Source organism: Euphorbia lathyris, chromosome 3 (genome assembly GCF_963576675.1).
Source record: "Euphorbia lathyris chromosome 3, ddEupLath1.1, whole genome shotgun sequence".
Lineage (NCBI taxonomy): Eukaryota > Viridiplantae > Streptophyta > Magnoliopsida > Malpighiales > Euphorbiaceae > Euphorbia > Euphorbia lathyris.
Window position 1 is genome coordinate 7,911,033 of NC_088912.1, and position 12,996 is coordinate 7,924,028.

General features: G+C 38.0%; 2 protein-coding genes across 4 annotated transcripts; one reads left to right on the forward strand and one right to left on the reverse strand.

Moving 5' to 3' along the window:
- Positions 1–1,093: 1,093 nt before the first annotated feature.
- On the forward strand, positions 1,094–5,315 carry LOC136223601 (bifunctional nitrilase/nitrile hydratase NIT4A-like). The gene is made up of 5 exons (XM_066011700.1): positions 1,094–1,509; positions 1,641–1,820; positions 4,047–4,340; positions 4,472–4,753; positions 4,959–5,315. The coding sequence occupies exons 1-5, from the start codon at positions 1,359–1,361 to the stop codon at positions 5,108–5,110; spliced, it is 1,059 nt and encodes a 352-aa protein (XP_065867772.1). The 5' UTR covers positions 1,094–1,358; the 3' UTR covers positions 5,111–5,315.
- Positions 5,316–8,924: 3,609 nt separating this feature from the next.
- On the reverse strand, positions 8,925–11,846 carry LOC136224436 (uncharacterized protein At5g41620). Of its 3 annotated transcripts, none has more exons than XM_066012769.1 (3): positions 11,031–11,846; positions 10,902–10,949; positions 8,925–10,670 (listed from the first exon to the last, which is right to left on the reverse strand). In XM_066012769.1, the coding sequence occupies exons 1-3, from the start codon at positions 11,409–11,411 to the stop codon at positions 9,243–9,245; spliced, it is 1,857 nt and encodes a 618-aa protein (XP_065868841.1). In that variant the 5' UTR covers positions 11,412–11,846; the 3' UTR covers positions 8,925–9,242. The 3 variants fall into 3 exon arrangements, with proteins under 3 accessions (XP_065868841.1, XP_065868840.1, XP_065868839.1); XM_066012768.1 differs by having other exon boundaries at positions 10,902–10,952; XM_066012767.1 differs by having other exon boundaries at positions 10,902–11,846.
- Positions 11,847–12,996: the final 1,150 nt, after the last annotated feature.

Sequence of the window (12,996 nt, forward strand, 5' to 3'; positions counted from 1 at the left end):
CAACTGCTGCCGGAAGAGAGGATACGCCCCGCGTAATGTCGGTTACGCCCTGCGTATCAGGGCTTCTAAAGCTTGCGCGTTCTGTCGATGACGTTTACGCGTGGCGTATGGAGGGGTACGTCCCGCGTAAATGAGTCTCTGAAGTGGAACGTCTTCGGATGCGCGGTATACGCCCTGCGTATGGAAATGCACGCCCCGCGTAAACGTGCTCCTGATCCTGAAACGCCTTTGGATGTGTGGAGTACGCCCCGCGTATGAAGATGTACGCCTCGCGTATTTGGGATGAATTTACGAATGTATTTATTATTTTTATTTTATCATTATTATTTTCTAGATACAATGAAAACTATATCCTAAAATTGACAAACAATCATTATATATATATATAATAAAATTTATTTATTTTGGGCCAACAGGACCTTTTAAATATCAATGGTTAATATTAGTCAAACCAATCTTTTCAAATTTTCTATAGGCTTAATACATCATTTGCCCCACTGAACTTGTTCAAAATGGTTGATTGGCCCCTGAACTTTCAAAGTGTATCGATAGCTCCCTAAACTTGCATAAAATGTAATCAATTAATCACTCGGTTGTAAAAAAAGTAAGTTAAATACGGAAGATATGTTGCATGCATCTTAAAAAAGTAAAACAACCAAGATCGGAGTATGCGGTTATAATATTAGAAAAGAAAATGTTTTATAGTTAAATAAGTAAGAAATTCTTTTTTAACATGTTTTAATCTATTTTGTGAAGTATGTAATAGTATTTTAAGGCACGTGTAACATATCTTCCACATGTGACTTACTTTTTACAACCGAATGATTAATTGGTTACATTTTACGCAAGTTCAAAGGCTAACTGAACATTTTATACAAGTTCAGGAATTATCGAGATACTTTGAATGTTAAAAGTAAAATTAACTATAGATAACTTCAAAAAGCAAATGATGTATTAAATATTTCCTATATAACTAAAATTGATTTTGTTTGTAAAGGATATAGTTAAATTTGCATCATTTTATTCCATTAAAACATTGCGTATATTAATTTTTTTTGTCCATTGCTTCAGAAATTTGCAAGAACACGATCAAAGTCAACATTTTACTACATGTATCTCTGCACAATTGACAAGAAGACAAGTCAATGTCTTTTTCCTGTACAGATCTGCTTTCTTTGGTCTTTTACATTTAAAATCCCATCTCATCTTCCCCTATACACCACAAATTAAAACAAATTTAAGAAAAAAAAGTTCCGAATTCAGAAATTTCTAGAATCAATTAGAAAAAAAAGTACCAAATCTTCAAAAATTCACCCAAATCGCCATTACTCCAACTACTCTCAGCAGAGGAGACGAAAATGGCGCTCATTCCGTCGCCACATCCACCACCACCACCGGAATCCCCTCTTTTCGCCGAGGTAGACATGGGAGCTGATTCCTCTTCTCTTACTGTACGGGCCACCGTCGTCCAAGCCTCCACTATCTTCTATGACACTCCTGCTACTCTAGGTACCTTCTCGATTTCTCTTTTCTTGACTAATCGTTCATGATTATGTTGCTATTGAAATCGAATCGAGATTGAAATTGGGAAGGAGAAGAATTGAAATGCCTGATAGAATGTTATTTCAATGTGCAAGCAGATAAGGCTGAGAGATTGTTGGTAGAAGCAACTGGATATGGATCTCAATTAGTTGTGTTTCCAGAAGCTTTTATTGGGGGTTATCCTCGTGGATCGAATTTTGGTGCAGCTATTGGGAGTAGAACAGCGAAAGGTAGAGAAGAGTTTCGGAAGTATCATGCTGCAGCCATTGATGTTCCTGGTAAGGTTTCTTTCCACTTTCCTTTTTCAATTTGAAGTGGTTTTGGTTAGACCTGTCAATTTCGGTTCGTGTTAAAAAGAATAAACTCAAACCCAACCCACAATTTTTTGTGTTACAATCCTCTAAATCTGTTCGGATTAGTGTCAATTTCGTACCGTGTTTTTGGATTACATGTAATTTTGCTATGCATGTACAATATGTATATTAATGATAACTTTTAAAAGCATGTACAATATGTATATTAATGATAACTTTTAAAAATATAAAAAATATGGTACTATTTTTAAATACTTTATGTGATTTTTAGATTATTACGTTGACTCTAACCATTGAAAATTCTGTTAATATCATGTTAGAGAGTTGTATAATGCGTTTATAATAATTTAGGAGATTCAAATCATATTTGCAAGTAATAATTATAATTTTATTATCTTTATTAATAAAGCGACATATAAAAATATGAGAGAATATAATAATATTTTTAAATATTCGTGTCATTTCGTATCGTTTTCGGGCTAACACATCAACCCTAACCCAACCCAAAAATTTGCGTGTCAGTTTCATGTCAACCCAAAAATGACACATTACCTACTAAACTAATTCCCCGTTGCCACCCTTACTTGAGACTTCCCCAAACCATCGGCCAGGAGAATTTCTCCCTGTCTGCTGAGCCTACTTCCAAGAGTATAGTAGAATCCAAGCCAATACTCGTTATCTAGTTCCGAATACCATCCCACAAAATTTCCCTTTGTATCAAACCTCGACTCTTATAGGACATCACACTATGCGCCCGACGTCCTATTAGTGTCCGTAGGACTCCTCCACTGTGACGATATCCCCTCTTTCCCTAGGCAAGATGACTGCCTCCTAATCCATTTGGGACTAGGAATGATCACTTCAGCCAAGTGCGATCTTACACCAAACCGTCTGTGCCCTCTATAGTAGTCACGGGGTCACACTTGGGCTTGGCCAATGTGCCCGTGTGGCGTTACGACTTCCCCAAGCCATCCGTCAGCCAACTAATACCAAGAAGATTTCTCCCCTATGAGCATTCCACCGAGTCGTACTTCCGAGGTTATAGTCAAACCTAAGTCAATAATCGTTATCCAGTTTCAAATACTGTCCCATAAGATTCCCGAGTGTATCAAACCTCGACCCTCATAAGAGCGTTCACTATAAGCCCAGCACCCTCAATGTGTCCATTGGGCTCCCCCCTGTGGAGATTAGGGCTGACTTTGGCCTGCTCATGCTCGGTCGTTAGAAAATCGACGAGCTCGAGCTCGAGCTCAACATATTGTTCCTTAAAATTACTACTATTAAAAAATAATCGAACTAAGCTTGCTCACCAGCGTGTTCATGAACATTATATTCGAGCTTATTCATGAACTTAGTCATGAATCTGTAGGGTGAATCTAAATTATAACAGAATCTTACTATTCACGATTTGAATTGTACGATTCGATTCGGCTCTATTTCGAGCCGGCTCTACAGGGCGAATCTAAATTATAACAGAATCTGATGTGAATAGGTGGAATCGGTGGTGAATCGGCCGAATTGATCGATTCCACCGATTCAAGAAATATGCTAAAATATCGTGACAATAACTAATCCAGCAGATTCCAAATTCTAGTTTAGGAAAAATAGAAGTCTCTAACGAAGCACGTCTCATCCGATCCCATTCAGAAAACGTCTCTGACACTTCGCTTTGTCGTGGTGCAACAACAAATTATCAGAAGCAAATTATCTTCATCACCGTTCATCAAAAACTTCAACAGAACTAACTACTAAACTGACTCTCTTCTAGTCTGATTGTTATTTGTCAAATTATCAACTCAAACTAGTTTTACTCCACCGTTATCAAATTGACAAGGCAAAAAAAAAAAAAAAACAGAGTAAAAAACTCAAACTCTCCGTCTCCACTAAGTTATTGAACAGAGTTCGATTTGTGAATTCACTTTATTGGGATTGCATTTGCTTTAGATTTGAATTTTAAGTACTTGGTTGATATGATTTCTTATAATATTATAAATTTAAACCGAATCTTACCATTCGATTCACGAGTCACGATTCACAAAATGAGGATTTCGATTCACGAATCGAATCTCGATTTGACAACAATGAAGGAGAATTTAAGTCTCTGCAGCTTAACTATCATTGACTTGTGGACATAAAATATTAAGCTTGCAAAGATTCTGCATATAGATAACTAGGATTTCACTCGTGCAGGTCCCGAAGTGGATCGATTAGCAGCAATGGCCGGGAAGTATAAAGTATATTTAGTAATGGGTGTGATAGAGAGGGATGGATATACTCTTTATTGTACTATACTGTACTTTGATTCTCAAGGTCACTACCTGGGTAAGCATCGAAAACTTATGCCGACAGCAGTTGAACGCATAGTTTGGGGGTTCGGGGATGGATCAACAATTCCAGTTATCGACAGTCCTCTTGGGAAAATCGGTGGTGCTATTTGTTGGGAAAATAGGATGCCACTTCTGAGAACAGCATTATATGCCAAAGGTGAGCTATAAATTTTTCCGTAACACTTTCTGTTGCCCGTTTTCACATCTATTCACCTATTACGTATTCAGTCATAAAAATTGCTACAACTAAGTCTTTATATCCTTGTAATTGCATACATCAATTTGCAGGAGTTGAAATATATTGTGCCCCTACTGCTGATGCCCGAGATACGTGGCAAGCTACGATAAAGCATATTGCTCTTGAGGGTGGATGCTTTGTGCTATCTGCTAATCAATTTTGTCGGAGGAAAGATTATCCGCCTCCACCGGATTATGTATTCAGTGGCATAGAAGAGGAACTCACACCGGATTCCGTTGTCTGTAATGGAGGGAGTGTCATTGTATCGCCGTTGGGAAATGTTTTAGCCGGACCCAATTATGAAGGAGAGGCATTGATCTCAGCTGACTTAGGTACGCCCCTATCTTCAGCAGTTCTAAGTTTTAGATCGATCTAACTTTCCGCTTGATAATTGCGGAAGGAATTTGAGCTCGAAACTACTTTATATAGAATGAACAGCTTGGACCATAGTTTTCAATGTCTGAGAAATTTGTTAGCCTTGTGTGATTTTGTCACGGAACTGGATATCTGAATCTTGCTATTATTGATCATGCCTAGATCTCGGAGAAATAGCGCGTGCGAAGTTCGACTTTGATGTGGTTGGGCATTATTCAAGGCCTGAAGTTCTCAGCTTGACTGTAAAGGATCATCCAGCAAATGCAGTAACCTTCACATCAGCAGCTGCAAGGACCGAAGTTGCTCCGAAATGATTGTCGCCTTCCGTGCCTGCAATTTAGTCAAAGTAAAGTGTCATCTGAATGGGGGCGCATCGTCTACATTATATTTGTCGACGTGTAGCTACTGTTGTATCATATTAATTGTTCTTGCATCAAAAACATGTTGTAGTCGTCTGCTATTGGATCGAAATACAATAGCAAATTAACTTAAGATTTATTCTAGTATACATTTCATTCTCCTGTGTTGTAGAAATGTTGCGTTATCTGGAATCCCGAATCCGGAATGATTGGGTGTAAAGCGTCTATAGGTGGCTTTTAAATCTGCTGTCAAATCACAGGGTTCAACCGAATGTTATCTTATATAGAGGATACAAGCATGGTCTGAGAATGATTAGGTGTAAAGCGTCTGTAGGTGGTTTCTTAAGTCCGTCGTCAAATCCCAAAGCTCAACTCTGATCCCAAAGCTCAACTCTGGACAGGCGGTGCTGGACAGGTGGTGGAAAGTGCCAAGCTTGTGTACAGGAGGAATAGAGGAAATTTCCAGTCGAGCGACAAAAAGCCTAGAGATCAGAAAAAACATCAATGGCGAAAGCACTCGTCTGAGCCAATAGAGCTCAACCCTGGACAGGCGGTGGAAATTGCTACGCTCCGAATACGGTAGGAATAGAGGAAATTTCCAGTGGAACGACGAAATGCATAGAGATCAGAAAAACACCAACGGCAAAAGCACTCGGCTGAGCCAACATTAACATTGAGAGATGAAAACTAGGGGAGCAAATGGGATTAGATAGCCAATTGCCAAGCTTGAGTACGGCAGGAATATAGGAAATTTCAAGTGGAGTGATGAAATGCCTAGAGATTGGAAAAACACCAACGGCAAACTAGGGGAGCGAATGGGATTAGACACCCCAGTAGTCCTAGCCGTTAACAATGGACATACAGCACTGTGTATTTTGACCCGTGCAGTGTACGTTCGCAAGAATGAAATAGGGTTTGCACAAGTGGTGGAGCCTGAGGTTTAATTTGACGTAAAAATCAAGGACATGGTGCTATCGGGAAGGCGGACAAGGGTGGTGTATGGCTAGCTTCAATGCAGCAGAAGGTTTGAACCAAACTGCTGATAAACTCATCACTAGATTCAGCCAGTAATTAAGTTTATCGATCATTTCTACTTCAAATCCAAAAATCTGGAGGTAAATTGAAATCCAGTTTCTGTTATTATTATTATCATCAATAGAGGGCGAGCTTTGACGCAACGGTAAACGCAACGGTAAACGTTGTTGTCGTGTGATCGAGAGGTCACGGGTTCAAGTTTTAGGAGCAGCCTCTTGCCAAAATTGGCAACGGAAGGCTTGCCCCCAGTACACCCTTGTGGTGGGACCCCTCCCTGAACCCTCGCTTAACGGGGGACGCGTTTTTTTGAAATCCAGTTTCTGTTATTATTATTATCATCAATAGAGGGCGAGCTTTGACGCAACGGTAAACGTTGTTGTCGTGTGATCGAGAGGTCACGGGTTCAAGTTTTAGGAGCAGCCTCTTGCCAAAATTGGCAGCGGAAGGCTTGCCCCAGTACACCCTTGTGGTGGGACCCCTCCCTGAACCCTCGCTTAACGGGGGACGCGTTTTTTTTTATTATAAACAATAAGTGGTTGACAATGAATCAATAATTTAGTATATTATTATTATATGCAGAATAATGCAGCAGGTGAGAGAGTATGAACCAGACCAGAACCAGCCATGTGACATGCCTAAATGAATCATGAAGAGTCTGGTCTCGATTGGACCACAAATTAACCCATTATAAGTATCAAACTTGTATTGCCTTTTGAATCCAAATTGAAAGCAGACAAAACTCATTAAAACATGTCATTGGCAGCTAGCTTTCTTACAACATTCAATTTTGTTTCAGAAATCTGATTCTTTCAATATCTGTAGCTTTCACTAGATTATTAAGATGCATTATTATTTGAAATAACTAAGATTAGTGCATGTTTAGCCATCATTAAACATCATTTCATTCACAGTACACGGGTTAAATGCATCGTTGGTCACTCAACTTTTATTGTCGTCTCAAAATGGTCACTCAATTTCACTGTGTATCATTTAACTTTGAATTTATCTCAATAAAGTCACTCTGGCGATTTTAAGAGCAAAAGAACACCAGAAATATGATGTGGCTTCCACATTAGCACTAGTCAACTTTCGTCGCTGATTGAAATGACACGTGATTGTTACCTAGTTGACTGAAATGACATGTGGTTTCCATCTAGCTGACATGTGTCGTTTCGGTCAGCTGTGTGGTAGCCACGTGTCATCTAAGTGGCAGCCACGAGTCATTTTGGTTAGAGGTGAAAGTTGACTTCTGTTGATGAGACCGCCACGTCACTTTCCGATTTCTTTTTGCTCTTGAAGTCGCAAAGTAACTTAATCGATACAAAAAGTCAAAGTTAAATGATTTATTTGACAAATTGAAGTTGAGTGACCATTTGAGACAACCATGAAAGTTTAATCACTGACACGTGTCGTTTTGGTCAGCTAGATAGAAGCCATGTCATCTGGGTGTCATTTACGTATCCTTTTGGTCAGTAGTTCTTATATTAAGCATGTGATCTTTCATGTCACTTGGAAAACTCTATTAAGTACTTCTAAGGATATGAACAGTATTGTTCGGGTGGTGTCTGATTTCAAAATGAAATGAAATTGTCTGACCTTATTCTCCGATTCCAATTCACTTTTGGACACGTATATTATGATCTCACTTAATAAATAAAATAGTGGAGTCTCTTATAATATGTGTGGATACATGTTACACATATTAAAATATGTATGGGAGGTCTTCTATTTGAAATGGAAAACCGGGTGCTTCTAATAATTTCCCTTTGGTCAGAGGATTACTGCTGAGGTGGCAGCTACGTCGTTTTTCTGGTATCTTTTTGCTTTCGAAGTCACGGAGTAACTTAATTAATACAAAATTCAAAATTGAATGATTTTAGGGTAATTAATTTATTAGTCCCTATATTTTGATAAAACACACTGTTTAGTCCCTATATTTTCAAAAACACATGGTAAAGTCCCTAACGTTTTTCTCAGTGAACTGTTTAGTCCCTAACGTTTTTCTCAGTGAACTGTTTAGTCCCTGCCGTTAGACTCTCATGAAGATTCTGTTAGTCAATTTGGATTTGCGTTCTTCTTTTCCTTTATTTTCCTTTCCTTTAAACTCTAATGCATCTGAAATCAATTTTGAATGTTCTTTTTCTTGATTTTCTTCTTAATCGTTCAAATTCGTAAGCATTGTATCGGTTCTTTTTCTTATTCTCCATACAAATAGCTTCTTCTTCTAAATTGGATTTCCTCTTCTGAAGTTTGAAGGTAAATAGTAAAAGGTAATTTCGTCATTTCTGAAGTCATAAACGGTAAAAAAAATCTAACAAACAGACGGAAGGACTAAACAGTCCACTGAGAAAAAAGTTAGGGACCTTACCATGTGTTTTTGAAAATACAGGGACTAAACAGTATGTTTTATCAAAATATAGGGACTAATAAATTAATTACCCATGATTTTATATTAAAACAAATCGAAGACGAGTAACCGTTTTAAAAAGATCATGAAAATTCACTGACCAACGATGCATTTAACCCTTCGTAATACAGTTCAATAATGATTGATTTGTTATATTGACCTGTCACAGTAGCTGGTAGATGCTATTATTGAACCAAAAAGCTGCAACTCAGTTTGTCTTCATCCACACAAGGTACAAATCCAAAAATAGCACTTCTGAATTCTCTTGCTTCATACTACTAGCAGGTATTGCTTTTTGAGAATTCATTGTAATACATACTGTAAATGTACCAAACAAATGAAAGGATCATATTGCATAGGAACAAAATTTGAACACATACACCAAACTGGGCCTTGTATGTTTACCTTATCTACAGGAAAGGAAATGGAGGCAGACATTTTTTCTGCAAACAAATTCTAATAAACATATGAACTTTCCTTTTCTTGATAATGTCTTCAACTCGTTGAATTCCGGCATTCAGAAGGGTTTGAGCACTCTCTGATCGTCAGAAAACATTGAGAGCTGTGGCATTCGCATCCACTGATTGTCAGAAAACACTGGGTGGGAGCTGTGGCATTCACTAGAGTTTGAGCACCCACTGATTGTCAGAAAACACTGGGAGCTGTGTAAGACTCGGAAAACGAGCACCCCCAAACACCTCGTGTCAGTGAATTCTGGATCCGTGAACTATCCGAAACTGCTCCATTGTCCTGCAGAGGTAAAATAGTATGCCCCCATTGCTTTGTTGGACTTGCAAAGTGTTGCATCTGTTGCCTTTGAGCATTGGATAAAATGTGGTCTCTTAGACCTTTGACTGATTTACGTTGCACCTTTTCGTCTTCGTCATCCTTGGCTCGGGAATGCGTATCAGATTCGAGTAATTGCTCGTTATCGAAATCATCCGAGTTTTTCCCTTGATTTTTACTAATGAAATCCCAGTCAGGACCATCAACATTGTGAGAGTTGTTCATTCTTTGCAAACAAATGCTTCCCCATTGAATGTTCTCTGAAATAGACTTCCTCCCCTTGAAATCTCGGTCTACCGAGACCCGTCTCACATTATCTAGATTATCAATATCGTTAACGTAACTCCATTTGTAGCTCCTGCTACTATTATCCATGTTCAATTCAATGGAATGAAGATCACTATCCGCTGAATCATCACCATCACCATCGCAAACTTCTTCGTTTTCGTAAAGTTTTATGTCCGCCTTTTGACACGAAACGTCTTGGATTTCCGTCAAATAGGCCTCGAGCTCTTTAATTCTCTCATAATTTGGTGATCCAACATCCCCATTTTCTTTTCCTTCTACTTTTTGTCTAAGATAAGCCTCAAACTCATCTCTCAGCCTCTCAACCGCTGCATTTTTCTCCTCGAAATGATACTTCGCGTCCGAGAGCTTCATCTGAACCCGTTCTTCGCGTAACACATCAGCCAGCTGAAGCATTTGCCGTTCCTTCTCAACTTCCTCGCGAACTTTCAACGATTCTCTCTTCAACTCCTCAACTTGAGCTCTATCTTCCCCAATCCCTTTAGCTAACTCATCACATACTTGCTCTAATATCTCCTTTGCTCTCTTCTCACCCTCTAGCTCTTTCGACACCCGCGAAAGACACTCCTTCGCGTCCCCCAATTCTTTCCCGAGCTTCTTATTCAACCTCTCCGTCTGCCTTCTCAATTTTTTCTCAACCTCAAGCTCTTCCGCTATACATCCTATCGCATTGCGAATTCTCTCCCGCTCTTTGCTCTTCCACGCCGCCTTTTCTTCCTCAAACTGCTTCAAAAAGTACTCGAAATCGTTGCAATGAGAATGTTCTTCTTTGATCAACTGATTAACCTGAATTCGTGCCCGATCAAGCTCAACACCGAGTGCTGAAACGAGAGACATTGCTGATGCATTCTGTTCATCGATACCCGAAATCCGATTCAGAACTTTCAATAGCTCTTTGGATGCTTTTAAGCCATTGCTAACATCCTTCAAACGGGTCTTCATACACCCCCTTCTAGACTTAGCTTTACTGTAAGTTTCAATCTGCAAAATTGAAGCAATTTTTTAATTTTTCTTTTCAAATTGAAGCTTCCAAACAACTTTAAATCATATTCATAGAAATAGTAATGACAATGACAATGAAAGCAACAGATGGTGGAGCCATTTTCTGAGATAAAAAAAGCGACGTTTTTTCCCCCTTTTACTACCCCCAATCTTGTTTTAACATTTTGAGACACTCAAAATTACTTGAAAACGACCCCAAAAATCACATACCTCCATCAAATTAGAATTACTAACACAATTTCCTCTGGATCGATCCATCTTCTGCAAAAACAGACATGAAATCAAGGTTTCTGAAACAAGAACACACAAAATCCCCAAATTCCAAAAAACAAAACAAACCTCTGAAATAAGGGTATAAGATGGATCTGATAAATGTGGAAGCTTTTCAACTTTGTCTCTGTTTCTATGGTGTTTAATTTCCTCCGAATTTGGGGAATTTACCGTATTGATTTCCCATAAAGTGGCAGCCAATTTTCTGGCAGAAACTGAAGCTTCAGTAGATTTTCCTCCTGGACACTTGGTAGATTCAGCATTGGGCATGGTTAAAGATGGAGATTTTATTGTGGTGGTTTTCCAAATTGGAACAGGTGTAGTTGACCCACCTCTTTTTCCAACAAGAATTGCTCGTTTAAATCTGTATTTATTGATTACTGAAGAAGATGAAGATGATGAATTCCCTCTCTTTCTGATCTTGCACTGCTCTCTGGTTTTTGCCTCCATTTAGGGATTTTTTTCAATGTTTACAAGATCATTAAGATTCTCAGAATCAGCAAGAAGTTTGGACCCAAAAAACAGAGTACTAGTGGATTGGCAGTTAATGCAGGAAGGGGGGGATTAAAAAGGGGGTCAAGATTCAAAATTTAGGGATTGGAAGAAGAATTCAAAAAAATGGGGGAAAAGGTTGAAATGGGACCATATGATATGATATGATCATAGTAGATATGTGAATTTTGAGTCTTCCAAACTTGTTTGGAGATGCATTGAAGTCCTAAAAAAAAAAGAAAAGGGTAAAGAAAGAAAGAGTGAGTGAGTGGGAATCAGAGATTCAGTCCAAAAGAGGGGAAGAAAACCTAGAAAAGAAGAAAGTGGGGGCAAACTGTCAAAGGATAAAAGAGGGAAGAAGAAGAAGATTGAGAAATGGCATTTTAAGCAATTTTCAGAAATGGTATGGTATGGTATGGTATGGTATGGTATGGTGATGGTGTGATGAATGAAAATAGAGACAATTGAAGGACGTGGCGTACACGTCAGATTAATGCATTCAATCAAGTACGTGCATGTGGATTATTGGAGTTGTTATATTTAACATCCGGTCTTCCATGTCATTCGGATGACCTCCAATTCACATTTGGATACGTGTAGTATGGATCTGTGTTATACGTATCAAAATATGTATGGAAGGTTCTTCATTTGACATGGAGAACCGGATGCTTCTAATAATTTGTCATATTATTAACGTCATAATACCCATTTGGATCTGTAAACTAAGGTTTCAAAGTCAATTAGGACCTTAAACTATCAAAATCATTAATTAGGTCCTGAATTAATAAAAAATCATCAATTGAGTTCCTATTCTAAACAAAAATCTTTAATTCAGACCTCATCGAAAATCATTCGGTTGAACAGTTTTAGACTCTCTTCCCTAAACCCATTTTAAACCAACACAGAAATTATTACAGTCTATATCAAACAGTCACAGTTTCTGATTTTAGGATATAATGAGTACTCAATTGATGGTTTTTGGAATATGATGAACTACTCAATGTACTCCTTTATTAAACACTCTCCCATTGGAGTGAGTTTTTTTTTTGTTGGACTGGAGTGAGTTTAATATATTGAGCACTTATCAACCACTCAATATTTATTGAGCTTCTGCTTATTTATATATATATATTTTGTTATTTTTAAAAATAATATGATTGGTTTAATTAATTGGTGGATCCTTTATGATTGGTGGGTACATTATGATTGAGTGGTTATAGAGTTTAACCATTAGAGTTACATAGTTTAATAAAATGAAGATTATTAAATGGATGATGTGGTATGTACATTGAGTGGTTGTGAGTATGAACCATTGGAGATGCTCTTAGTTCAATGATCTAATTGATGATTTTGATAGTTTAAGGACGTAATTGATTTTGAAGCTTTAGTTTGAAGACTAATAAATTATTTACCCTTAAAAATACATGTAAATATATATATTTCAATTTACCCTAAAAAAAAAAAAAAAGTGTACATTCACTAAATTTGATGTATATAGAATTACTAAAATCTCCACTAAATTGCATTATACGAAAAGCAACTG

What these genes read in the sequence shown, in the direction of transcription:
- LOC136223601 (XM_066011700.1), top strand. Translation starts at nt 1,359, where the DNA reads ATGGCGCTCATTCCGTCGCCACATCCACCACCACCACCGGAATCCCCT. An exon ending in TGCAGCCATTGATGTTCCTG is followed by an intron (nt 1,821 to 4,046) that starts GTAAGGTTTCTT and finishes TCACTCGTGCAG; the next exon opens with GTCCCGAAGTGGATCGATTA. An exon ending in ATTGATCTCAGCTGACTTAG is followed by an intron (nt 4,754 to 4,958) that starts GTACGCCCCTAT and finishes GATCATGCCTAG; the next exon opens with ATCTCGGAGAAATAGCGCGT.
- LOC136224436 (XM_066012767.1), bottom strand. Translation starts at nt 11,411, where the DNA reads ATGGAGGCAAAAACCAGAGAGCAGTGCAAGATCAGAAAGAGAGGGAAT. An exon ending in GTAATTCTAATTTGATGGAG is followed by an intron (nt 10,671 to 10,901) that starts GTATGTGATTTT and finishes TCAATTTTGCAG; the next exon opens with ATTGAAACTTACAGTAAAGC.